The sequence below is a fragment of the Cyprinus carpio genome, unplaced genomic scaffold, assembly GCF_018340385.1.
Source record: "Cyprinus carpio isolate SPL01 unplaced genomic scaffold, ASM1834038v1 S000000001, whole genome shotgun sequence".
Taxonomy (NCBI): domain Eukaryota; kingdom Metazoa; phylum Chordata; class Actinopteri; order Cypriniformes; family Cyprinidae; genus Cyprinus; species Cyprinus carpio.
Window position 1 is genome coordinate 1024133 of NW_024872754.1, and position 27690 is coordinate 1051822.

The window sequence follows — 27690 nt, forward strand, 5'->3', positions numbered from 1 at the left end:
GGTCCTTGGAGAGTCTTTAGCCACACAAACTGACCTCCTCACCATGCATTAGGACGATATAGACACAAGTCCTCTTCCAGGCAGTTTCGTAACATTTTCTGTTGATTGGAAATTCTTAATTATTGCCCTGATGGTGAAAATGGGAATTTTCACTGCTCTAGCTCTTTTCTTAAAGCCACGTCACTAATTTGTGAAGCTCAATTATCTTTTGCTGCACATCAGAAATATATTCTTTGGTTTTTCTCATTGTGATGGATGATTAAGGGAATTTGGGCTTTGTTTTCCCTCCTATTTATATTTCTGTGAAACAGGAAGCCTTGGATGTATAATTTCATGTTCATAATCACCCTGGAGTACTCAAAATTGTGAATATGAATGGGAATATACTTCAGAGTTATTTTACTCATAAGAATTTCTAGGGGTGTCTTTAATTGTGGCCAATGTGTATTAGAGAAAACATTTATTTCATGATGATATTTTCCCCCCATTTTAAATTCTTATTATCCAATGAAAGTTTAGATTTTTGTGAATTTTTTTTTTAAATAAAAGATCAAAAGGATTAACAATGCATATTATTTTTCACAGCCTTCTTTGTTCATATTTACCAAGGGTGTCCTTATTTTTGGGCATGACTGTATGTAAATGTACATTTGTATTTTTTTGCAATTATGGGATTAACAGAGGTTTTAGGTGTAAAATCAATTTCTTTCATGAGATTAGCATACTTCCTCTTCTTGGCTGGGTTATGCTTCTCCATAATGTAAATTATAGGGGCAAGGCTTCTAAGCCGGGATTTTTCTAGGACCATGATATTAAAGTGACGATTGTTTTCAGCCACCACATATATCAAGGTCCGATTATTTGTACGTTGGGATTGGCGGCATATGAATATTTTATGAATCACACATGAATCCTGTTGATTTTTGCACTTGAATCAGGACTCATTTTTATGTTAGATTGTTGAACGTGGGCCAAGATGTTTAATGTTCAATGATTTCGAGAAATTTAGTTTTTTCATGATAATGCTGAATGAGCACAAATGATCTTTTATGCAATGACACAGCGAGATACATTAAAAATGGCACTTTTAACCCTGGGTGTCTATTGATAATGTAGAAATAATTTGTGCTTATTCTTAAGTACATTTGTACCTTAATGGAGTATAACTGTTTCTGATTATTATACTTTTGTTGTTGAAACTACATAAAATAACAGCTTATGCGTAAATGACTGCCAAACTAATGTGATGTGGACTGTTGCTGTGTGTGTCTGTAGGTTGTCTGGCTGTATGGTGACAGAGGAAGGCTGTGGTTATTTGTCTTCAGCTCTGAGTTCAAACCCCTCACACCTGAGAGAGCTGGATCTGAGCTACAATAACCCAGGGGATTCAGGAGTGAAGCTACTCTCTACAAAACTCAAGAATCTGGACAAACTCAAGTATGTTGAGCAGCAAGTTTTTAGGTTTTATTATTTGAATTACTCAGTGTCTCTATGTAGATAGAAGTCTAGGGGTTTCTAGAGGACACAACAATATAACAGATTGAAAGAGCACTAGTATGAGCCCTGCCCAGAGCCAATCCTCCCTATACGCAAAGTACACAAGCTGCGTAAGGCCCCCCATGCTTTAAAAGATTATTTAATTGTAATTTTCGTTTTCATTTAATTTCAATTTTGAATTTGGCCAGCATTTATGAAAACATGAATGTTCTTTTTTTTTTATATGGTGTGCTGTCGCACTTTCTACGTAAAAATCTGTCAAATCATGTAACGTGAATGTCATACAGTCTCTTGCTCGAGACAAAAAAAAAAACAAAAAAAAAAACGTGAACCGATCGTCTTTTCATATTTACATCAAGCACATAGTTTCATTACTTTAGAGTGTCACAGTGACCGTCTTTTTGCAGTAAAGGTGCTGTCATAGTTTAATGAGTGGGAAGATGACATGAAGCGATTCGAGGTTAGCATCATTCTTGGCAAGAACTGAGTTTATTAAGACACAGAACCACAACACAGACGTTTCAGGAGAGGGAGTAAAAAAAAAGACACCGCAAGCGGCAGCTGCTACTGACCCATCATCACCTTAGCTGTTCATTTCATGGTCTGGTTTTATTTGGTTTAATGTGCTTCAGACCAGTTCAGTCTCTGTGAAACCAAACAAGACCAGTGGGAAAATTCTGAGCAGATTGAGTGATTTAATTTGTCTTGTTATTTGCTGTGCGATTTAGTTGAATAATGATAGTATGTTTAAAGCATGTTTTAACATGTTGTTTTATCTTGATTATATTGTTTTCATAATCATTGGAAGCCAAGATCATAACTGAAAATATAATAATATGACTTTGTGTGTGTTTTATAGTGTGGATCATGGAGAAGAATATTACATAATTACAGAAGGACTACACAAATGTATGTATGCACACACACACACACACACACACACACACGCACACACATTTAAGGTGCAGGTTCATTAATTGGCTGACAGTTGTTTGACAATATGATGTTTAGGTAGTACACAAGCAGAGTATGTAAATGGAGCGGTGTGATTTTGAATGGAGCAAGAAGCAGATTTTTTCACGGTTTTCACTTGCTCCGAGAGCTCTCCACCCCCGCTCTATCACGAGTACAATTCATGCCAGTGGCCCGTAATATAACTGCATATTTAACAAGAATTCACATGTTAAATATATTTAGCTAGATTGATAGAGATCGATCACTCAAATAAAAAAGAATGTGAAGGCTATGATGACAGCAATGGACATGAGCGGTTATAGTTCTCAAGGAATTTGTTTCTTTCTTCTAGATATTTTTTTATTTTTTTAGGCAAAAAAATAAAAAGTTTTTTAATAAAAAGTTATTGCTCTCTCAATAATGCATTCATACAGTGCTTCTTCATCTGTATCTGATTTCGAATGAGCAGAAATCGGTAAGAAATGCACCGATCCGTAGGTAAAATAACTGATGAAAACGTACTGTTATTTTCATTACAAACATTTGCACTGCAGAAACAGCAATTATATATTTTAATGTTGACAACCACGTTATTAGCTTGGCATTATGGTAGGAAAAAAAGTTTGCACATTAGTGTTCCAATAAGCCGTTTTGAAACGCTCCTGTTATTTTATTTATTTATTTATTTTTCTTTTAAGATATGTTATGGACAGAACTGTGATATTTCAAACATTCTGAAATACTTTAGATGCGGAGCAGTGTTTCTGATGTCAGTGAACAAGGAGTGGAGCGGGAAATGGTGAACCCGTAGCGTTAGCAGAATGTCAGAGCCAGACTTAACCTCAGACATGACACCATTCACATTTATATGCAATGAATGTCAGTTTAAGACTGGCCTTGACATTAGGCTCTTTCGCACCGTGTGGTTCTATGAACTCAGTTCAAGGAACTAGCTAGTAGGGATGCATTGATCCGATACTTAGTATCGGTATCGGTATCGCTTCGATACTGGCATTTTCTGCCAGATCGGGTATCGGTCAGACGAGACCAATCCAAATCCGATATTGTGCATATGCTATTGTGTTATTGTTAAGCCCCAGGAAAGCACAAAAACATTATAAAGCACCATAAAGTCAAGTCCAAGTGTTCTGAAGCCATTCCATATTTTGATGTGAGGCAGTGGCACCTGCAGGTGCACGGCTGTATGCACTGTGCGTACCATGAGTGCTCAGACTGACCTGAGATTTGCCCCACAAACATTTCAGGTGTAGCGAATCAGCTCAAAGGGGAAATATGAATAATCAATCATAACTAGTTATGATTAATTATATTTAGATCCACTGTAAGTATTTACTTGATCTCTCAGTGTCAACTTTCTGTCAATTCTAAAAACGTTAATTTCCTGATTAAGGAAAATAACTTTTTTACTGTACAATACTACTCAGAGCATGTAGCAAAAATTCTGCATGATTAGGGACTTCAATTATGAACAAACAATGAACAACCTCAAGTGTGGTACAAATAAGACTTTATTAACTACATAAACACTTAAACTAGTCTAACATACACACACACCCATACAGTGGGCATAGGAAAAAGGGTTAAAGCTTAAGCAGTGAAGGGAAGAGAAATAAAAACATAAAGCTATCATACAATTTGATATTCAGCATATCTACGGCCTGAAGGAAACATCAATTTCTTAGTACAAACACACCTTTGTAAAAGGTGCATATGATACTTAATGTATCAATTAATAAGACTAAGTTTGATACTGTAGTGTCGTCTGCCGCTGATCTGAAGAATCACACTCAGTCTGGGGTTTTGTTTCCAGAAGAAAAGATTTTATTTCAAGGAGAATAAAGGCGAGAATTCCTTGCAAGGAATATCCACCAAATGTTAGGTGGTATATCCTTATATACAGTTTTTCTTGTTTATACAGGGCGTTCCAAATATTTCATATAGTTTTCCTTATACTTACATTTCGATTCCTTCCTAGACTTGTTATGGTAAAGAAAAAGGCCCATTTGTATGTTTTCCCAGATGTTTCTCATCTGAGGGTCTGTATATTTCAGCAAGGCGGTCACATTCTTTTTACACACAGGCTATATGATTATAATGGAATAATAACTGTGTATATATATATATATATATATATATAGATATATATATATATATATATATATATATATATATATATATATATATATATGGCTAGATTTACCATTTATTATACTTGATTAATACAAATCTTAATAAAAATATTCTACATTCCCCCCTTTGAGACTTAGTAAGTCTCACATTTGCTTATTTTTATCTAGAGTGCTACTCCATAATTCAGTCTTATTAGTTAACACTACCTAGCGACTAAATTAGTCACACTGTATCATTACCAGTGACTAGATTATGTAATTTCACTCTGGGGGAGCAACAGGACCAAACATCTCCTTCCGTACTTGACTAGGAGGGAGTAAAAGATCCAGCCTCCCTAAACCCTTCTTTAATCAAAAACAATGTTATAAGCATGAGCATGCAATTGGTTCAGCACTTGCCTGTGGTTGTCTATAAAAGGCATAAAAATACATACAAAACATAACACATTGAATATCACAAGATTATAATAGTTGACCTTCAGCCCAGATACCTTACGCATCATAGAGGGCCACCCTTGGGCAGAAGTTAGGCTAGCACTTACACCCAGTGTATGGTTCATCTTTAGACCTCTTCATCATCTTCGTTAGAGTCACTAGAACTATCATCAAAAGTTTGCTCAGTTAAGTTTAGTTTGTTTAGCCATCCTTCATAACATTCCTCCAGGCTCCTTTCTGTGACCATTTGTTGATTATTTGGGACTTTTATCACTTCCATTTGCTTGGCAGTAGCTTTGACGATTAATGTTCTTAATATAGGTAATACACAGCAAAATAATAATCCTCCTACTAATATTGCAACTCCTAAAAACATTCCCAGTTTAGCAAACCATGCTCCCCATGCTCCAAATTTCAAATCAATTCAATCCCAAATTCGTTTGTCTCTTCTGTCATTTGCTGTAACTTATTCTTTTTTTTTTATTTTATTTATTTTAGTCATAACTTCACTAAAAGCTCCCCCAGGGGCAGTATTATTTGGTATGAAACTACAACATTGATCTCCAAACATAACACAAACTCCACCCTTGTCTGCCAATAATATTTCACCTCCACAGATCCAAAAGAAATCTGCTATTATTAATGATTGGTCTTCATAAATTTCTATTGAAGGTAATGCAATAGTTTGATTTTCACATTCTTCAGGTGCTATTTTACTTCCTTTAGTTGTTCCGAGTGCTAAAAGTTCTGGAGCTCTAGAAGGAATTTCTGATTTCCAAGAATTTTTCTTATCTATATACCAAATAATAGCACATTTTCCTTTAAATTCGTCCACATCTTGTGTTCCTCTTGGTTTATGGAAACACTCATATTCTTGTTTATAATCTATGCTATACCATTTTGGAATCTCTACTTTCCATTTTTCAATTTTTATATTTTGGCTGACATCTGAATACTGACACCAAGATCCCCAGAGTGGTCTAAAAAAAGAATATGTTAATTTAGGATTTCCCAAAAATCCTAAACATTCAGCAATACAATATGTTCTGGTAAAATATGTTAAATGACAAAAGTTTATCCCAAATTTGGCACATTTTTGGTAGTCATATGGAGTTGGTACACAACAAAATCCCCAGTGTTAATTTAACACTCTGAGTGTGGACTCATATAAACACCGAAGTAGTGTTAAAAGTAACACTGAAGCAGTGTTAAAGTTAATGAGATAATTAGGTGATTAATTGAGTGATGATTGACCATTATTGAAGACACCTGATGTTAAAGGGATAGTTCACCCAAAAATGAAAATTATGTCATTAATGACTCACCCTCATGTCGTTCCAAACCCGTGAGACCTCCGTTCATCTTCGGAACACAGTATAAGATATTTTAGATTTAGTCCGAGAGCTTTTCTGTCCCTCCATTGAGAATGTATGTACGGTATACTGTCCACGTCCAGAAAGATAATAAAAACATCTTCAAAGTAGTCCATGTGACATCAGAGGGTCCGTTAGAATTTTTTGAAGCATCGAAAATACATTTTGGTCGAAAAATATCAAAAACTACGACTTTGTTCAGCATTGACTTCTCTCCCGGGTCTGTTATCAGCGCGTTCACAGCACATTCCCCCCTATCCGGTTCGTGAACGAATCACTCGATGTAACCGGATCTTCTTGAACCAGTTCACCAAATCGAACTGAATCGTTTGAAACGGTTCGCGTCAACAATAAGCATTAATCCACAAATGACTTAAGCTGTTAACTTTTTTAACATGGCTGACACTCCCTCTGAGTTCAAATAAATCAATATCCCGGAGTAATTCGTTTACTCAAACAGTACACTGACTGAACCGAGCCAGATAACGAACGAAACATTGACTCGTTCTCAAGTCAAGCAACCGGTTGCATCGGTTTTCGGATCACCGGTAGTGATGGGAAGTTCTGTTCTTCTCCGCGGACCGGTTCTTTCGGACAGTTTGATTCAATAAACCGGTTGCCGAAAACGGTTCACCAGTTCTTTTGCGCTCGACGTAATGACATCATTGGCGATGATTGCCCTTGATTCAAGCCTTCGGTTTACCTGCGCTCATAACATTAGCACAGAATCAGTTCAGAATCAATCACCAAAAGAACCAGTTCGGTTCAGACGCGCTGTGTGTCAGTCTGCTTCACGCATGCGCAGTTTCATCAGCTCCTCGGTTCTCGAATCGAACGCGTCCGACAGAAACGGTTCTTGACTCGAGAACGAGTCAATGTTTCGTTCGTTATCTGGCTCGGTCAGCAGTTCAGTCAGTGTACTGTTTGAGTAAATGAATTACTCCGGGATATTGGTTTATTTGAACTCAGAGGGAGTGTCAGCCATGTTAAAAAAGTCATTTGTGGATTAATGCTTATTGTTGACGCGAACCGTTTCAAACGATTCAGTTCGATTTGGTGAACTGGTTCAAGAAGATCCGGTTACATCGAGTGATTCGTTCGCGAACCGGATGTGCTGTGAACGCGCTGATAACAGACCCGGGAGAGAAGTCAATGCTGAATAAAGTCGTAGTTTTTGATATTTTTCGACCAAAATGTATTTTCGATGCTTCAAAAAATTCTAACGGACCCTCTGATGTCACATGGACTACTTTGAAGATGTTTTTATTACCTTTCTGGACGTGGACAGTATACCGTACATACATTCTCAATGGAGGGACAGAAAGCTCTCGGACTAAATCTAAAATATCTTATACTGTGTTCCGAAGATGAACGGAGGTCTTACGGGTTTGGAACGACATGAGGGTGAGTCATTAATGACATAATTTTGATTTTTGGGTGAACTATCCCTTTAACAAGCAGAATCACTAAACGAGAAAAAGTCTGTATCTGCTATACATTTTGTAAGGGTCCCTTGCAAACTGTTCTGATTTCTTTTTCAAGATTCACTATTTTAGGCACACACAGACATCAAGAATCAGTGTATGAATCTCAACAACGGTGACAAACAGCATATTCAGATAAACAGATCAACTCTGAACATCACAAAACTAAATACTAAAAACTCACATAAAAACGGCAAAAATGATGAGTTTTTATTGCTTATAACATGCTTTTTTGATGGTCACCATTGTTGTGATGCTCACGCTGATTCTTGATGTCTGTGTGTCTAAATAAAGAACTCTTTATTTATGTAGAAGTAACTTTTAAAAACATCTGTCTGATCTTGCACTTTTTTTTCACCTAGTTGATGTAATCAATAAAGAAAACCCAACTCAGGTATTCAGGTCACTACATGACGATTAAGCCAAAACATAATCAATACCACATGATCACATTTCCTCTAGCTTGTTTGTCTGTCTGTTATAAATCTAAAGTTAAACACTTAAGGGTCAAGATCACAACTAAAGCAAATACTGACCGCTATAATGGTGACACACAAATTGTGATTTTCTTCTTTGGTGATTCTGCTTGTTAAAATCAGGTGTCTTCAATAATCGTCAATCATCACTCAATCAAACACCTAATTATCTCATTAACTTTAACACTGCTTCAGTGTTACTTTTAACACTACTTCAGAGTTTATATGAGTCCACACTCAGAGTGTTAAATTAACACTGGGGATTTTGCTGTGTGGAATGAGTAGCAACAGAACAAATTAAATCTGCTTTGTTAACAGCAGACTGGCAGTTCCAGAGACCAACTGGAACAGAGAGTAAAGTAGTAGAGATCAGAGGGACAGGCCGTATTTTTGGGATAGGCCTGCTTTCGACGTACAGTGCATGCTCTCCGAGTGTTCGTAGTAATAGTAGAGATCTGAAACATAGTGAGTACAAGTGACCTAAATAAGTATTTGAGAACAATCTATACAAAAGAAAAAAGGGGAGAAAAGCAATACTCAGGTGCCTTGTTGGTGTCCTTGCTCGGTGGAATCGCGCAGGTAGAGTCGATGGTCTTTACACTCGTCGGTCTTCACACTCACACGAGGGCTGCCGCGACCACTGCCGCAGTGAAGCTACCACTTTTATATTTGCCTGAGTACATGTTATTGAAGTCAGCTGGTCACGCCTCACTATTTAGCAGAGCGAAACTGGGGAGTCCTGCGATAGGCAAACGCCAGTTCAGCACGTATTTACCACGGTAAAAAACACAGTAAATGAAACAATTTCCTAGCAACGACAACCACGCTGTAGTCTGAGAAAACGAGGTAAAACACTTGCAAACTGCTGTCCTTTTAAATAAGTAAAATTAGTTACTATTTTTCTTTTTCTTCCACTTAATTTAACTACTTTAACCAATTTCCCCTAATTCTATTCTTTATTTCGTGACATGACTCTTTGAATTTAGTTTTTTATTGTCTGATGCATTTACACTTTTTGTATGAATTGATAGTCTCAACTCTATTTTACTATCACTCAGTATATAAAAAATTCTATATATGCTCTCACTTCTACCTGACTGGTCTCAGAGAATTTTCTCTTTCTCTTTCACACAGACATCCAAAATGCAAAAGCCTATAAAAGATCTTGATTCAAATTTTATTGATAATATTTTCCTAAACACATTCACTCTTTCTACATGCTTTATCCAGACAGGGTGTTTATTATTTCATCCTGTTTTCCCTTTATTTAAGGGCTTATCAGTCATTAATTATCCTTTTATTTCAAGGCTCATCATCCATTCATCCCTCTCGGGTGTGGCACTAGCTGCATCCAATTCTGCCAGGTCACACTTAAATGGGTCATGACATGTTTTTTTTTAATTTTATTATTATGGTCCCCTAGGTGCAATTATAGTATTACTACAGTTTTTTTTTTTAAAAAACTTTTAAAATGTAGTGAATTATGACATTTTCCCACCCTGTTTCTCATCCTTTGATTCCAACAGTCTGTTTTTGGGTTGTTTCCCCTTTAAGAGTTCAGTGTTAACGCCCCCTGTTATGATTGGCTAATGACAGTGCCTATGGATCAATTATTAGATCAATTATTAACACCCCCAGCCAGAACATTTGCGGATTGAGTGTAACTGTTTAGTAGCGGGTGATGCATTCGCAGCGATGGCTCTTGCAATTATAAAACCTTATATGTTTGAGCACATCTGCGTGGCATTGTAATTTTCCTGTACACAGAACCCCACTCACTGTCCGTCGACTGACCTGAGACACACTTATGAGTCGGCGTGAGGACAACGATACGAAATGAGCGTAGTTGTCTTGTGCTGGAGGCGGTCATATGCAAATGGTTGGAACGTCACTTCACACCGTGACGTCACTTCTTACCATGGATCCAGAACGAGCTGTATTTTAAAGCTTGATTAAATAAATGGCTCGTTTCTAATGGGGGAGGACGTCTTAAGCTATGAAACTTCAGGACGTTTTAATGTTACAAAGACCTCTTATATTCCAAAAGATCAAGGCAAATTTGGTTTCTCATTTCATGACCCCTTTAAGCTATGAAACTTGCAGGACGTTTTAATGGTACAAAGACCTCTTATATTCCAAAAGATCAAGGCAAATTTGGTTTCTCATTTCATGACCCCTTTAATTGAAGGTCGTTTTATGGTGCGCAGCTTTTACCCACCCAATACGGAATGTATTTATTTATTCAAACATTCATCATCACTCACACAGACATTCATACGGACACAGTTTCACACACACAGCAAAACATTACACTCTTCCTTGAGTGACCTGCGGTGCTCTCGCTCTTTCACTGAAAATTTCCCTCAACTCAGTAAAAAATCAGTGCAAAGCAGGATTCTTGCCCGCCCTTTCAGACCTTTGAGTTCTCTTACACCTATTTCTTTCTTAAAGCGGAATCCATGGGATTTTCTGCACGATTTCTATTCTACACCTGCTTCACGTTTATTGCTGTCCTTTTAGGCTCAGTCTACAATAAACACAGACCATTGCATGCAATGTATTTCTGCCTACACCATCCAGTTTCAATTAAGGTCACCTATCAAGGCCTTCCAATTAAACAAAATATGTGCATGCAGTTATTTCTTCTGGAATAAAAACCACCTTTTTAATTATATATTTAATTATTTATTTCTAAATTTGGAAGAGCAGATTTTAAGTGTCCTTATCACTCAGAACCGACTGTTTAAACAACACAATGTAATTATACACAGCAAAAAAAATCCTGAGTGAAATTAACTCTGCTGGGAGTACATGTGAGACCACACTCAAGAGTGTGAAAGTGTTAAAATAGGAGTGTTAGATTAAGACTGAAGGGAGTAAAGTTAATGAGAATAATTAAGTGATTAATTGGTGATTGATTGACCATTATTGACGCGACCTGATGTTAACAAGCAGAATCAACAAAGACAAAAATCACAATTTTTTATGTCAACCATTATAGTGTTTCAGTGTTTGCTTTAGTTGTGAAAGTGAAAGTGAAAGTGAAAAAGTGACCATTCAGCCAAGTATGGTGACCCATACTCAGAATTTGTGCTCTGCATTTAACCCATCCGAAGTGCACACACACAGAGCAGTGAACACACACACACACTGTGAACACACACCCGGAGCAGTGGGGCAGCCATATGCTGCGGCGCCCGGGAGCAGTTGGGGGTTCAGTGCCTTGCTCAAGGGCACCTAAGTCATGGTATTGAGGGTGGAGAGAGGCGCTGTACATTCACTCCCCCCACCCCACAATTTCCTGCCCGGCCCGAGACTCGAACTCACAACCCTTCGATTGGGAGTCCGACTCTCTAACCATTAGGCCACGACTTCCGTTGTGCTCTTGACCCTTACGTTTTTAAAATTAGATTTGGTTTGGTTGTTATAACTCAGTTGTAATAGAGAGACCAGCAAAAATAAAAACATGATTATGTGATATTAGTTATGTTTTTTACATAATAATTATTTGACCTGAATCACCGAACATATTTAAAGACAATTCAGGTAATAATTTATTCATGCCACAGTGCATCATGGGAGCCATGGATGAATTTTGATAGGTGGCACCCAGAATGCACTGCAAACACAAGTCTCCTGCAACATGCTTTTTTTGATTGTCACCGTCGTTGAGGTTCACAGGTTGATTCTTGATGGTTTGCATGTCTAAATGAAAGACTCTTTTGAAAGATTTTTGAACAAACAACTTTTAAGAAATTCCACAGATTGTATTTAAAATGCTGGTAATCCTATGCTGAAGAATAATTCGGGGGGGCCGCAATAATCAACAATGAAAGTTTAACTCAGTGATTCAGGAAAACCAATATTTTTTGTTTGCCCGTCTGTTTTATAACTCCATTACAACAACCAAGCAAAATCTGACTTTAAAATATTAAGGGTCAAGAGCCCAACTAAAGCAAACACTGGCCACTATAATGGTGACATTAAAATAGTGATTTTCGTCTTTGTTGATTCTGCTCATTAACATCAGGTCTCGTCAATAATGGTCAATCATCACTCAATTAATCACTTAATTATCTCATTAACTTTAACTCTGATTCAGTGTTTAATTTAACACTCATATTTTAACACACTTTCCCACACTCTTGAGTGTGGTCTCACATGTACTCCCAGCAGAGTTAATTTCACTCTGGATTTTTTGCTGTGTATAAGCAAAAATGCATACCTTATTTTATGGTGGCCACCGTTGTTTGTGTTGCTCATCGGTCAGCTCAAAAGTGGCCGTCCACTCTGCTGCTCTTTTCCAGTCCCATCTGGGGTACCAAATATTAAGTCATCTGCCGCTGATCTGAAGAATCACACTCAGTCTGGGGTTTTGTTTCCAGAAGAAAAGATTTTATTTCAAGGAGAAATAAAGCCAAAGTTCCTTGCAAGGAATATCTCTCAAATGTTAGGTGGTATATCCTTATATACAGTTTTTTCTTGTTTATACAGGGAGTTCCAAATATTTCATATAGTTTTCCTTATGCTTACATTTCGATTCCTCCCTAGAGAGAAGTGGCCCCCTAGACTTGTTATGGGTAAAAGAAAAGGCCCATTTGTATGTTTTTCCAGATGTTTCTCATCTGAGGGTCTGTATATTTCAGCAAGGCAGTCACATTCTTTTTACACACAGGCTATATGATTATAATGGAATAATAACTGTATATTTATATTAAAATTAAATTACATTTATGCATTTAGCAGACGCTTTTATCCAAAGCAACTTACAGTGCATTCAGGCTAAGATTTTTTTACCTAACATGTGTTCCCTGGGAATCGAACCCACAACGCAATGCTCTACCACTTGAGCCACAGGAACACTATATGGCTAAATTCACCTTTGATTATACTTGATTAATAAAAATCTTATTAATAAAAATTTTATTATATTTTTTTAGTTATAGTCTTATTTGTAAAAGTGTTCTGATGCACTTTGGGGATGGGGTTATTCCCTGCTGAAGTGAGTTGATGAGAAAGACCAGTTGCTTTTAGTTTAGCATCTTCTCCTGAAATTCCTGAATCTAACAGAAATGCAGACTGAAGGCGGGTCACTGATGTAAGGCCTTTAAGGTCTTGAGAAGGTTTACGCCTCTCAGGATGGGCTTGTCCAATGAGAAAGGCTGAAATTCCAAGTGGGAGGTTGGAACTAATGAAGAGTTTTACAACCCTTTGTGTGAAAGCATGACAATTTGCAAAATGGAACTCGAGTAGGGCTGTGCGATATGGACAAAAAAAACCTATCACGATTTTTTGATCAATTTTGCGATTTAGATTTTAATCACGATTTTGACACACACAGACATGCTTTACAGTCATAAATGCATTCAGTATAAATTTTGAAACATATTTCCAAAAGAAAACCAATGAGAGCTTTATCAAAAAGTTGTAACATGCCTCTAGAACAGACATAAGTCAAAATAATCACTAAGTAAAGATGTCAAACAAAATGTCTAGACATATGGCAAAAATATAAAAATAAAAAAATAATAATAATAATAGATAAAAATAATAATAATAATAATAAAATAAAACCCGTGTCCAGAGTTTTTTTTTTTTTTTTTTTTGGTCATAGAGCTCATTGTAGTGGTGCCTCAGGTGTTGAAATAGAGATTGAAATAGTTATACATTATACAGGTTCACACGTACTCCGTTTGCAGTGCGTATACAGTATGTGTATGCGGTTCAGAAGCAGCAGCGAGAGCGCGTTATTGTTACGCAAAAACACATTAAAATAAAGCGCGAGCGCAAATCTCTCTGTTCGCATGCAGATTTCCTCTGCACAGCAAAATCCCCAGTGTTAATTTAACACTCTGAGTGTGGACTCATATAAACACCGAAGTAGTGTTAAAAGTAACACTGAAGCAGTGTTTGAAGTTAATGAGATAATTAGTTGGTGTTTGATTGAGTGATGATTGACTATTATTGAAGACACCTGATTTTAACAAGCAGAATAGCCAAAGAATAAAATCACAATTTGTGTGTCACCATTATAGTGGTCAGTGTTAGCTTTAGTTGGGATCTTGACCCTTGAGTGGTTAACTTTAGGTTTTGTGTGGCTGTGGTAACTGAGTTATAATAGACAAACAAACCAGAGGAAATGTGGTCATGTGTTGTTGGTTGTGTCTTGGGTCTGAATACTTGAGTTGGATTGTCTTTATAATTTATTACATAAGTTAAATGAAAAATACAAGACCTTGTATTTTGGCCTAATCAGACAGGTGTTTTTATAAGTTACAGCTACATAATAAATAAATAAATAAGTCTTTATTTAGACACACAGACATCAAGAATCAGCGTGAGCATCACACAATGGGTGACCATCAACCCAAAAAGCAAATGTTAATAGCCAATAAAAACTAATCTTTTGGACGTTTTTATGTGAGTTTTTAGTATTTAGTTTTTGTGATGTTCAGAGTTGATCTGTTTATCTGAATATGCTGTTTGTCGCCGTTGTTGAGATTTCATACACTGATTCTTGAGTGTCTGTGTGTGCCTAAAATAATAAATCTTGACAAAGAAATCAGAACCAGTTTTGCAAGGGACCCTTACAAAATGTATAGCAAATACAGACTTTTTCACTGTGGCATCAAAAGTTGTTATATTCAATCAAGGAACTGTAACTCAGAGAAAAGACTCTGAATGAGTTCAATGATTCAGGTCACATAATTATTACATTAAAACATAATCATCACAATCTGATGACTTTTACTCTCGGCTTATCTGTCTGTTATAAACTCGTATTATACTCAGCCAAACAAAATTTAATGTTAAAAAGTCAAGGGTCAAGATCCCAACTAAAGCAAACACTGACCACTATAATGGTGACACACACAATTTGTGATTTTCCACCCTTCCCTCGTTTAGTGATTTCTGCTTGTTAACATCAGGTGTCTTCACTAATGGTCAAATCATCACTCAAATTAACCACCTAATTATCTCATTAACTTTAACACTGCTTCAGTGTTACTTTTAACACTACCTTTGTTGTTTATATGAGTCCCACACTCGGAGTGTTAAATTAACACTGGGGATTTTGCTGTGTGCTTTGTCACAAAACCAGGCACGCGTGCTCAGATACCACACTGCTCTCGAGAGAGTGCGCGCAATTAAAACATGTCTCCTCTCACTCACAACTCTCTCTATGCTCATGCGCTAGATATTCATATATCTTTTCGCCCCTTTCTATTTCTAACCTTTTCTGTTCACGATCTTTCACAGTTATTTTACCGTGATGCAGTGTGAACGTTTGATGCATTAACATGGGCTCTGAAAAAATACACATCACAAGACAGTGTGAGAACCTGGTAGTTAGGCGTCAATGCCCAGTCGGTTCTGTTTCTCCCGCGCTCCACTTAGTGTGGCAACTGCATTCTGATTGGATCTCGGATAGCATACTGCGGGAGGTCGGGACCGCGGACAAATCGTGCTATAAAAGCGATTTAGAAAATCTCGCGCACGGTCAATCGTGATTTGATTACGATTTGGATTCATCGCACAGCCCTAAACTCGAGTGGGAGGTTCAAGAGCAGAATCTTCAGATTCTTTAAAATACTAATATATTGGCTTATGTACCAACTATAACATACACTCTAGGGGCTGTGACGGTGGCAGATTTTTTACCACCTACGGTGGTAATTGACCAACTACCTCCGGTAGCGCGGTGTTGATGCATATATAATTATATTAATTATATATATATAAGTTATGTATAAAAAAAGTGTGTGTGTGTGTGGTGGTGTGTGTATATATATATTAATGTGTGTGTATATATATATATATATATATATCATATTTTAACATAACTAATAATTAATGAGGTTCAATCATCTATTAACAAACGTGCGTATTTATTTCAGCCCTTTCGTCAGTGAATACACAGCCTGCAAAACACTAAACTAAATAAAGAAATAATACCGTTAAACAAAGAGTAGGCGCTAAATAAGAAAGTTAAATACACCCTTCTGCAGGACACACGAGCGGATTTAGAAATAGAATTCATTATAATCATAGTGATGCTACACTTGGATGCAGCACTACACGACATGACAAATCCCTGACAGTAAACTGCCTCGTCCTATTTATGAGGTACTGACCACAGAGTTTCAAATGACCTGTGGTAGACACAAGACAAACCTGTTGCGATTGCGGTGTCTCATTCGGTTTGTAGATACGGTTCACTGAAAAAAAGCATCGTCCGTTTGGGAAGGTGCTGCGCGCAGTTAGTCAGCAGGGCTCGCGGAGAGCGAGACAGAGCGAAAAGTATAAAATCCCGCGGAGACATTAACTCCTTGTCTGCACGCACTCAAATCTTTGAAATAGGAAAATCGTTGTTTATTGTTTATTGTTAACATCTTTCATTTATACCAGTCTCGTTCTGTATTTGGCCAGTTTGGAGAAAACTACTGAAAAGCCTCATCAAACCTGACCAGACAAGGCGTTTGCGATGCATGGGAACCACTAGCCGGTGTTCAAAGACATTTGTGTTACAAACGTGGGATGGGTGACACTGAATGGAGATGGCAACAGATTGGCGTACGGAACGTTGTAGTATTTGCCTTTCCCACCAAGAGTTTTGTCGCCCAACACAAATCAATTTGCTGAATGCATAAACTGTATTTCGCCTTTGCGCTCAAACCTGCCAATTTAAGTAAACGCTGTGTATGCTTTGGGTATTTGAAATTACCATAGCCTTAAAGTCTAATAAAACGAATTTGCAACTATTACGTCTTATTACACTTGTATACCAAACAGTGTGCGTAGAGTGGCGTGACTTCACATGCACTACCGCCGGTGAGTAGAAGACAACACGCTGATTGTCACGGCCCACCGTCACACAAGCCCAGTAACACATCCACAGTCGTTTTAGATCATCCCTAAGAACTAATTCATAGACTACTAACTGTACACAGCAAAAAAGATGAAATCACTCTGCTGGGAGTTACATGTTGAGACCACACTCAAGAGTGTGAAAGTGTTAAAATAGAGTGTTAAATTAACACTGAAGCCAGAGTGCAAGTTAATGAATATTAAGTGATTAATGAGTGCTGATTGACCATTATTGACGAGACCTGATGTTAACAAGCAGAATCAACAAAGACAAAAACACAATTTTTTATGTCCCATTATAGTGGTCAGTGTGTGCTTAGTTGAGCTCTCGCTTGACCCTTACTTTTTAAAATAGATTTGGTTTTGGTGTTATAACTCAGTTGTAATAGAGAGACTGCAAAATAAAACCTGATTATGTGATATTAGTTATTTTTTACATAATTAGTTGACCTAATCACCGAACTTATTATTTAAAAGCCTAACATTAGGTCTGACATTGAAAACCAAACTGCTAAGTAGCATTGAAAACAAAAATAGAATAGTAAGATAAAGGAATTACTAAGACAAGCCAGGTATTAAGTATCATTCCACAGTGCATCAGGGGAGCATGGATATTTTGATAGTGGCACCCAGAATGCACGCAACACAAGTCTCCTGCAAACATGCCTTTTTTGATTGTCACCGTCGTTGAGGTATCACGAAGTTGATTCTTGATGTTTGCATGTCTAAAGAATACTCTTTGTGTAATATTTTATGAACAAACAACTTTTAAAAATTCCCAGATTATAATTTAAAATGCGGGTATCCTATGCTGAAGAATCATTCGGGGACCGCAATAATCAACAATGAAAGTTCAACTCAGTGTTCAGGAAAACCAATATTTTTTGTTTCGCCCGTCTGTTGTATAACTCTATTACACATCCAAACAAATCTGACGTTAAAATAGTAAAGGGTCAAGAGCAAACTACAGCAACATTGGCCATATAATGGTGACATTAAATGTGATTTTCGCTCTTTGTTGCTTCTGCGATCGTTTACATCAGGTCTGTCAATAAGGTCGCAATCATCACTCGTTTTTTTTTTTGGTTAATCACTTAATTAATCTCATTACTTTAACTCTGATTCAGTGTTAATTTACCTTCACTCTTTAACACTTTCACACTCGTTGAGTGTGGTCTCCCATTACTCCCAGCAGAGTTATTTCATCTGGATTTTTTGCTGTGTTAGATTACATAGTGGTAAATTACAATGAACGGTAGTAATTATCATAAGATGCATACAAACAAGACTACGTACAAGCAAAAAGACAATATACAAGAACAGTAACACCATATACATATGACCTGAAGTATGTGGTGTTCATTCAAGAAAGGTTTGTCTATGACTTAATTAGAGAAGAGTCCATTTTTATAGCAGTTATGTTCGGTAGAGAGACTTCTTAGATGAAGATTCTTCCACACTCTACGGACGTAAAAATTATCTGGTCTGGCTGAAGTTTGTCGTGGTTTCCATGGTAACCAAGGGGTTCCTGAGTCATTCCCAGACATCCTGGCACCCTAGTATGTTTAGAGGGGGTCTGTGATCATTAGTTAATCTAATGAATACATTGATTTGTTAAAATCCATTGAAAAATAGGTGTGTATGGGTGGTCCAGACACTGCAGAGGTATTATATTGTTAGGTATATGTGTCCCGTATTTCTGTTCGTCTGGTGCAGCCAGGCAGCATCAGAGATTCACGTTCAAAACTGCTCTCTCTCTCTCCATATCTCCCGTTAGTGACCAGTTCAGATGAAATCTGTATGAAAGGCGTGATTTGCTGCATGCCAAAGGCAATTTCTGGCATTGTACAAATATATAAGTCCGAAAAGAAACCAATAGCGTGCTATTACAGCACTTTTTATGAGTTTGAGTTAGCCTACAACAATTATTATTATTTTATTTTTTTTCACAATAAAAACAAAACATTGCGCTTTTGTATAATCAAGAAAACAAAATAGGGTGTGCTTTCGGCATTCTAGGTTTCATAGAACTTGTGGTGCGGTCCACAAACTGAGGCGGAACTTCGTTGTAGACCTTGTGCGGTTGTAATTGGCCTTTGTTAATTGTTTTTTTTTTATGAGAAATACTATTTTTTAGGACTGTTTTATTTTGTTCCTTTTATATATTCTGTTTTATTCATTTTTTTCTCCCTACACAGAAGCTAACAGTGCCTGTGTGACGGTGTGAATCCTATTCCGTATGTCGGATGTTTGTGCTGCTATTTGTGCATGCACTACTTTTAATTATATTTAAGTCATTTTTAATGGCAAGGTCGGTTTCGGTCAGAAATTTCACCGAAATGAACCACCCTAAATTTTGCCCGCAGTGCATGCCATCCGCTACACCACTAATAGTGTATTTATGAAAAGCAGTTTCGCAATGAAGTTGACTATCCTGACTCGCCATCTCCTAATTGGACCCGNTTTAAAATGCTGGTAATCCTATGCTGAAGAATCATTCGGCCGCAATAATCAACAATGAAGTTCAACTCAGTAGTTCATGAAACAATATTTTTTGTTCGCCACCGGCGGTGTTATTTAACTCTATTACAACAGCCCAACAAAATCTGACTTTTAAAATATTAAGGGTCAAGAGACCCAACTTAAAGCAAACATTGGCCACTAGAATGGTGAACAGTACAAATAGTGATTTATCGTCTTTGTTGATTCTGCTCGTTAACATTCAGGTCTACGTCAATAATGGTCAATCATCACTCAGTTAATCACTTAATTATCTCATTAAACTTTAACTCTGATTCAGTGTTAATTTAACACTCCTATTTTAACACTTGTCACACGCTTGAGTGTGGTCATCACCAGTTAGGTGGCGGGCCAGCAGAGGTTGAATTTTCACTCTGGATTTTTTTGCTGGGTAAGATTACATATAGGTAAAATTACATGAACGAGTAGTATTAAAGACTAAGCTGCAATAAAACAAGACCATACATACACAAGGAGACGTAGTGAAAGGCGCAAATACAAGACAAGTACACCCATATCAATGACCTGAAGTAATATGTGTGTTACATGTCAAAGACAAGGGTTGCGATGACTTAAATTAGAGAAGATTCCATTTGTATAGCATATACATGGTATTGTTCAGAGAGAACTTAGTAGGCGGAAATGTCTCTCCCACATACGCAAGGACGTAAAAATTAGCTGGTCTGTGTGAGGTGTCCCCGTGGTTGCACATGGAACCAGGGGTTCTGGGATTCATTTTCCCAGACATCCTGGCACCTAGTAGTGGTTAGACTGGGTCTGTGATCATTAGTTTAATCTAATGACATAAATTTTTTGATTTGTTAACTCCCATGAAAAATGGTTTGTCTGATTGGTCCCGACACTACACCGGTATATGTTCTACGGTATAAGTGTGTCCCGTATTTCTGTCGCTGAACCAGCCAAGCCATCATCATTTAACGTTCCAACTGCTCTCCTCTCTCTCTCCATAATCTCCGGTAGTACCCGATCTCATGAAAGCTCTTAGCAGTAGCGTGATTTTCTGCCATGCCAAAGTCAATTTCTGTGTACAAATATTACGTCAAAAAGAAACAAAAAATCGTGCTATACGCACTTTTATGAGTTTGAGTTAGCCTACAACAATTATTATTATTTTATTTTTTTTCACAATAAAAACAAAACATTGCGCCTTTTGTATAATTTGAGGAAACAGGCGCATAGGGTGTGCTTTCAGCATTCTCTGGTTTTCCTTGAACTTGTGGTGCGTAATCCACAGAAACAGTGAAAACGGAAACTCGTTGTAGACTTGTGCAGTGTTTTAAATTTGGTGTTTTGTTAATATGTGTTTTTTTTTATGTGAATGATTTATTTTTAGGACTGTTTTTTTATTTTATTCCTTTTATATAGTTCGTGTGTTTATTCAGTTATTTCTTCCTACACAAGAAGCTACAGTGCATGAGGTGACTGATGTGAATCCTTATTCCCGTAGTTCTGATGGTTTGTGCTGGCTATTTGTGCCATGCACGAAGTTTTAAAATTTAATTTAAGATCCTATTTTAAATGTCTAAGTGTCGGTTGTCGGTCAGTAAATTTAACCGTGAAATGAACAACCCTAACTTTTTGCCCGCAGTGGCATGCCAGGTCCGCTACACCCACTACATTAGTGTATTATGAATCAGTTTCGCAATGAAGTTGACTATCCTGACTCGCCATCAGGCCTAATTGGACCCCCGGCCTTTAGAGAGAAATGCATCTTTACAGATTACATAATTAAAGAGTTTTTTTTTTTTTTTTTTTATGATTTCAGGGTTTTCCCCTCACTTTTTGAATGATTTTGTTTTTTGTTTTAAAGTAGTAATTTAAAACTTTCAATAGATATATTTCTAATGAGTTTCAGCTCATTTTTGTGGAGCACTCCTGCTCAAGACAGAAAGTGCATCCTGTTTGTTGTAGGACCTGAGTGAACAATCACACAAATAAACTGCACAATCGGCTACTTCTGCCAAAGGAATTAAAAAGAGCCTATATTTTGATTCCCATCTTCAATCGGCTACACCATTAATGATTAGCTAAAAGGGAACTCAGATTGTCTGCACCCGTTGTCAGCATTAAGAGAAGTGATAACGTGATTCCACAACAGAGGACGTCTGTTCCAAATACCCCCGAACCCCCGCTTATCAGAAAAACGAATCATGAGCTAATCATGTGACATCAACATCCTGAGTTGGTTTCCTGTCAGCCGTGTTGTTTTCAAGTTTTGAGTTTTGAGTTTGAATTTTGATTTTTATAAATGTATGTTCTTGATTTAAATCTTTTTGGTTTATTAACGACATATGATTATTAAAGAAAAGAAAAACCTCATTAAGGAAATGCCACCATAATGCTTCAATATTAAGAAAAAAAAAACGGTTTTGTTAAGTTAAAGTTTCTATATGCGTTACATAGATTTAAAACTTAATCTGCTGTAAATATTAGAGTAGTACTTTGTTTGCATGCTGTAGATACACAGATTGATTGTGTAAAACATAAACATACAGAAATAAACAAAAAGTATTTTGGATATAATCAAACCAGCTCATTGTGACTATATGATCACTGATCTCTCGCTTTCACAACATCACACGTAGTAGCTACAGAGAGAAATCTAACACAAAAAGTCCAGGGGTGAAGAGCCAACTAACAACAAACACTGATCTCCGTGATGGTGCATCATTTTAACCCAATAAACCATCAACATCTGTCCTCTGTAATTGGTCAGTAAAAGCAGGTGTAGTCAATCACTAATGCACAATCATCATTTAATTAGTCACTTAATTATCTCCCCTTAACTTTAACTCTTTGGAGGACTTGGATTGATTTGACTCGAGACTTGTTTGTGACTTGAAAGGAATGACTTGGTTCCTCCCTCTGGTGAAATCAGCTGCTGAGTTCATCGGTGGTATAAACATATGGCAGCACTTTTACTTTCTGACCCCTGCACTTTACACCTCTGTCTGTAATATATCTGATTGTTTTACACTCTTTGTCCAGGCAGGTGGTATTGTGAGCTAATTAATCCTCCAGAAATTCACCCTTTTGTGAACCACTTGGCTGAAAAGCCAAGTCCAACACCTGGCTGCAGCCTGCAGATCACAAGTAGATATAACTGCAGGGCCGGAGATCGCCAAAATGGGGCATGAACTCCAAAATTGGGCAGAACCCTCCAAAATGGAGTGGGGTCCTCCTGGCGCAAAGACTTTCACCATGGCTCTGGCTCAAGCCAATTGTTATTGACTTACATTTCAAAATAAAATTTTATAAATTTAACATTGTTTCTAGTTCATTTTATTTATCAAAAATAAAATATAGCTATATAAATAAATATTCTCTGTGAGAGCAACCCCAAAGCTTGTGGCCAGTGATGTTCGGACTGGAGTTTGAACCTCTGCTTAATGATATAAACGTGATCACCCACGAGGTCCTCCCGCGAAGCCGTCCCAGCGCAGCTCTAACGCTTTTTTCTCAGCAACGGGGGCATCCTGGGGCTCGAAATTTTGCAGGGTAGAAAGGGGTAGTGACGCTGGGTGTAACTAAAAAGGTGCCATTGGGCGAGGTCCAGTTGGGGAGTTATAAAATGATCTCATATCGCATAGTGTAGGAAACAACACTTTAATTAACACAACCAATAAAATCTTTAGAATCAGTTATGGGGCGGCGTTTGCACTTAAGTTGCTTGGGGGGAAAAATTGCGCTTGCGTGTCATGTGCCCGTCTGTCAATGGGAGGAAGCCACGCCCTATTTTGGAGCTCCTCCCTCCACCCCGTTTTGGAGTTCCCGCCCCCCATTTGGAGATCTCCAGGCTGCAGTTATAAACCCTTCTCGCAGATCAAGGTGGGGCTGCATCTGGGGGGTGGGGTGGCATGTGTCGCCCTGCCCCATATCTACTCTGATTAGTTCGATTGTCTTTCATAGACATACATGATAGGAAATGTGTGTGTAGTTGGTGTAGGACGGAGTATGTTGTTTAAAAAGATAAAAAAAATGCTGTGTAGTTTTACAAAGCCTTCATTATAATGCACAGTTGTGTTATTGTTAACTTGACTAACTATGTCTGATTTACTGAATCACGAGATGTTAGCTGCTGCAAGTTTAATCTTCTGGACCAGTCGAATACATAAATGAATCATTGGGTCATTCTAAAAAGCTTAACTTGAAAGTATGTGGATTAATGCATTAAAACGGTGTTTTGAAAAGACCCAAACTCAGTAAACAAAATTATTAATAAAGCATTTTATTCACAGACAAACAGATATGAGACCAGAATATGAACACAATGTGTTTAATTACACGTTAAGCATTTTCCCTCCATAACCTGCTTGTCTGTAAGTAGAAATGCTTTATTAAAAATGTTTACTGAGTTTGTTCTTTTTTAAAAGACGTTTTAATGCATTATTCCACATAAGCGTTTTTCTTTTTAGTCTAACGTTTTTCTATGGGAGGAAAACACTTAACACCTAATTAAATGCATTGCGTTCTTATTTTGGACTCATCTGCTTGTCTGTGAATAGAATACTTTATTAATAATGTGTTTAATGATTTTTGGTCTTTAAAAAAAAATGTAATGCATTAAGCCACGTTAAGCATAGAATATTCCGAATCATTCCAGTTAATTCAAAAGAATCTACTCAATAATGGTCACAAAATGGGTATCGGAGGAGAAGATACCAATTTAATACAATTAATTAAATATACAAAGATGATACTTTATAAATTTTATCTCAATATTTGACCGCAGTGGCTGTGAGGACAACTGCACTAAAATAAGAGCACGATGCGCATGAAATTGCGTTCGTTTACTATAGCAACAGATTACAGGTATGTCCTTTCAGAATCATCACTGGCCGGTAGAAATAAAGTAGCAGAATATTTTCCTGAAATAAAGGTGAGGAAAAGTCTATGCTTTGTGATGTAGTAAAGAAAATTAAAGTTTCATAAAAAGTTAAATGGCACACCGCAGATACATTAGCCTACTGCGGTGTCATTTATCATCTGCATGACAGATAATTATATGTAACAATAATTGTCTTGTCATTCTATATAAATTAAAACAATACTGATACATCCTTTTCATTTCCTTTCTCATACTGTGATGATATGATACAATCAAATTTACAAAAAATATTTAATTCATAATTCATTCTTCTATCTGAAGACCTGATCCTCCCACTGTGGATAATAAACCCAATTCAATTATTTAATGTAGTGGGTGGTTCGTCTGTTAGCTTAAAGATCAGCTTAATTTAGCAAAACAATCATTTCAGGGACATGTCGAGTTGTGGATTTTTTTTACAGTTTTTTTATTTTTTCTTCTGTGCATTATAATGAAGGCTCTGTAAAACTGCCCAGCGTTTTTAGCTTTTTTAACAACATACTCCGTCCTACACCAACTACGCACACATTTCCTGTCATGTATGTCTATGGAAGATGATCGAACCAATCAGAGTAGGTATGGGGCGGGGTGACACGTGAAGCCCCGCCCCAGATGCAGCCCCGCCTCGATCTGCAGGTTGCAGCCGGGTGCTTCTCTGAAAAGCTGAAAAGCCTCATGATGCTTCATCTGGCCATCACTAGTCTTTCTCTGTTGCTGAGAAGTTGATAAACACCTTTGTGTCTTTCTCGAATTGACCTATTGCAATGCTCTGTTGGCCGGGGTTTCAACAGCTATCCTAAACATTACATTTTGTGCAAAAACACTACTGGCAGAATCCTTACTAAAACAAGGATAAGGGATCATGTCACTCCTATCTTGGAGTCTTTGCATTGGCTTCCTGTTAGGTTTAGGGTTGATTTAAAAATTCTGATGCTCACTTACAAGGCTCTGCATGGTTTGACACCGCAATATCTGTCAGAGCTTTTAACTCCATATACCCCAAGGCGGAACCTTCATTCTTCTGATACTTAGTTGTTAATTGTTCCATCTATCTGCCTACCTGATCGGTTGGGTGTGGTGTAATTTTTTTTTTTATGTAGATAAATATGTATTTATTTCTCTTCCTACTGAAATAAGGCAGGCAAATTTCTTTTAACATTTTTAAATCTTGCCTTAAAACTTATTTCTTTAGGGTAGCTTTTATTAAAATTTATTATTATTAATTTTATATTGTTTTTATTGCTAATGTGGTTTAAATATGTTTTGCTTATTTTCATACATTTTTATATGGTGTTTTTTTATGTTTTATTTGTTATGTAAAGCGCTTCGGGTAGTAACATTTAAAGGAGCTATAGAAAAATAAAGATTATTATTATTATTATTATTATTATTATTCCCATATAAGACTGTTAACACATGCATATAAGAGATATAAGAATATATGCATACGTATGAGAATGTGTTCTGTGAAATAGGTTTAATTTTAGTGCAGGACTGGATGATAGTATATTAGTGATTTTATAGTTGTTATTAAAGATCATGTGTTTGATTTAATGATTCATTCATAATTCCTGATTGTGATGTGTTTTCTCTCCATCAGATACCCATCAGCTCACTCTGGATCTGAACACACTGAATATACTCCTCCGTCTGTCTAACGGCGACAGAGTGATTACTCACACTGACACAGATCACCAGTATCCTGATCATCCAGACAGATTTGATGGTGTGCCACAGGTGTTGTGTGAAGAGAGTGTGTGTGGACGCTGTTACTGGGAGCTGCAGTGGAGTGGAGATGTGGATATATCAGTGTCATATAAGAGCATCAGCAGGAAGGGAGAGGGTAATGAGTGTGTGTTTGGATCTAATGATCAGTCCTGGAGTTTGTGCTGCTCTCCTTACAGTTACTCATTCAAACACAATAACATACTGACTGATCTCCCTGTAAAGCCCACAAGAGTGTATGATGATGATGATTTCCGCAGAATGGGAGTGAAGGAGGAGGATGCTCATTATATCAGAAGTATAGGATTATATGATGGTGATGATGATTATGATGATGATGATGATGGTTTCAGTAGAATAGAAGTGTTTGATGATGAGGATATTAGGAGAATAGGAGTGTATGTGGATCACAGTGCAGGAACTCTGTCCTTCTACAGCGTCTCTGACTCAATGAGCCTCATCCACACAGTCCAGACCACATTCACTCAGCCGCTCTATCCTGGGTTTAGTGTTGGTTCTAGATCATCAGCGAAACTGTGTGAGACTGACGAGAGATTCTACCCATAATGCTTTGAGCTGCATGATGAATCAGTAACAGTGAAATGTTCTATCTAGAGTCTCTTCATCAGAGGTGGGTAAACCAGGGGCCAAAGAGTAAAAGCCATATTTTTGCTCCATCCATGAACTCAGCAGCTGATTTCACCAGAGGAGGAACCAAGTCATTCCTTTCCAAGACACAAACTAGTCTTGAGTCAAATCCCAAGTCCTCAAAGAGTTAAAAGTTAATGAGATAATTAAGTGACTAATTAAATGATGATTGAGCATTAGTGATGAACAGCTGCTGTTAACAATCAACATCACCGAAGACAATAGAAACAAAAGAACTACAACTGACTTCAAGCACAGCCTTGGATGAAATCAACTGGAAGAGAAAAAAAAAAAAAAAAAAAAAAAAAAAAACTTTGCCACCATATTTGTGCTCTGTGTTTGCTTCAGTTGTGCTCTTGAGCCTTTTAACTCCTTTGTGGTCAAAAATTAGTGATGGCCCCAGATTATTATTGTTTCACTTTCACAGCATGTTAAACATCACTCTCTTACTTGATCTGGAGAAACTGTGCATCAGTTGAAAGTTTAAAGACTCTAGCTTTGATATTTGACCACTGTTTGATAAAACTTTGTTGTAGTGATGGTTATTTAGTAATTTAGGTCGGGAGTACAAAATAATAAACACTTCCGTGTTGATATCTGCCCACAACAACACAGAAAAACCTCTGTACCCATGAAATATCCAAATAATAAACACACAATTATGTTAATAAA

General features: G+C 37.2%; 1 protein-coding gene across 1 annotated transcript; it reads left to right on the forward strand.

Moving 5' to 3' along the window:
* Window positions 1-719: 719 nt before the first annotated feature.
* On the forward strand, window positions 720-27690 carry LOC122142555 (stonustoxin subunit alpha-like). The gene is made up of 3 exons (XM_042753775.1): window positions 720-1437; window positions 2357-2406; window positions 26246-27690. Exons 1-3 carry the CDS (start codon window positions 1247-1249, stop codon window positions 26935-26937), a joined length of 933 nt encoding a protein of 310 aa, XP_042609709.1. The 5' UTR covers window positions 720-1246; the 3' UTR covers window positions 26938-27690.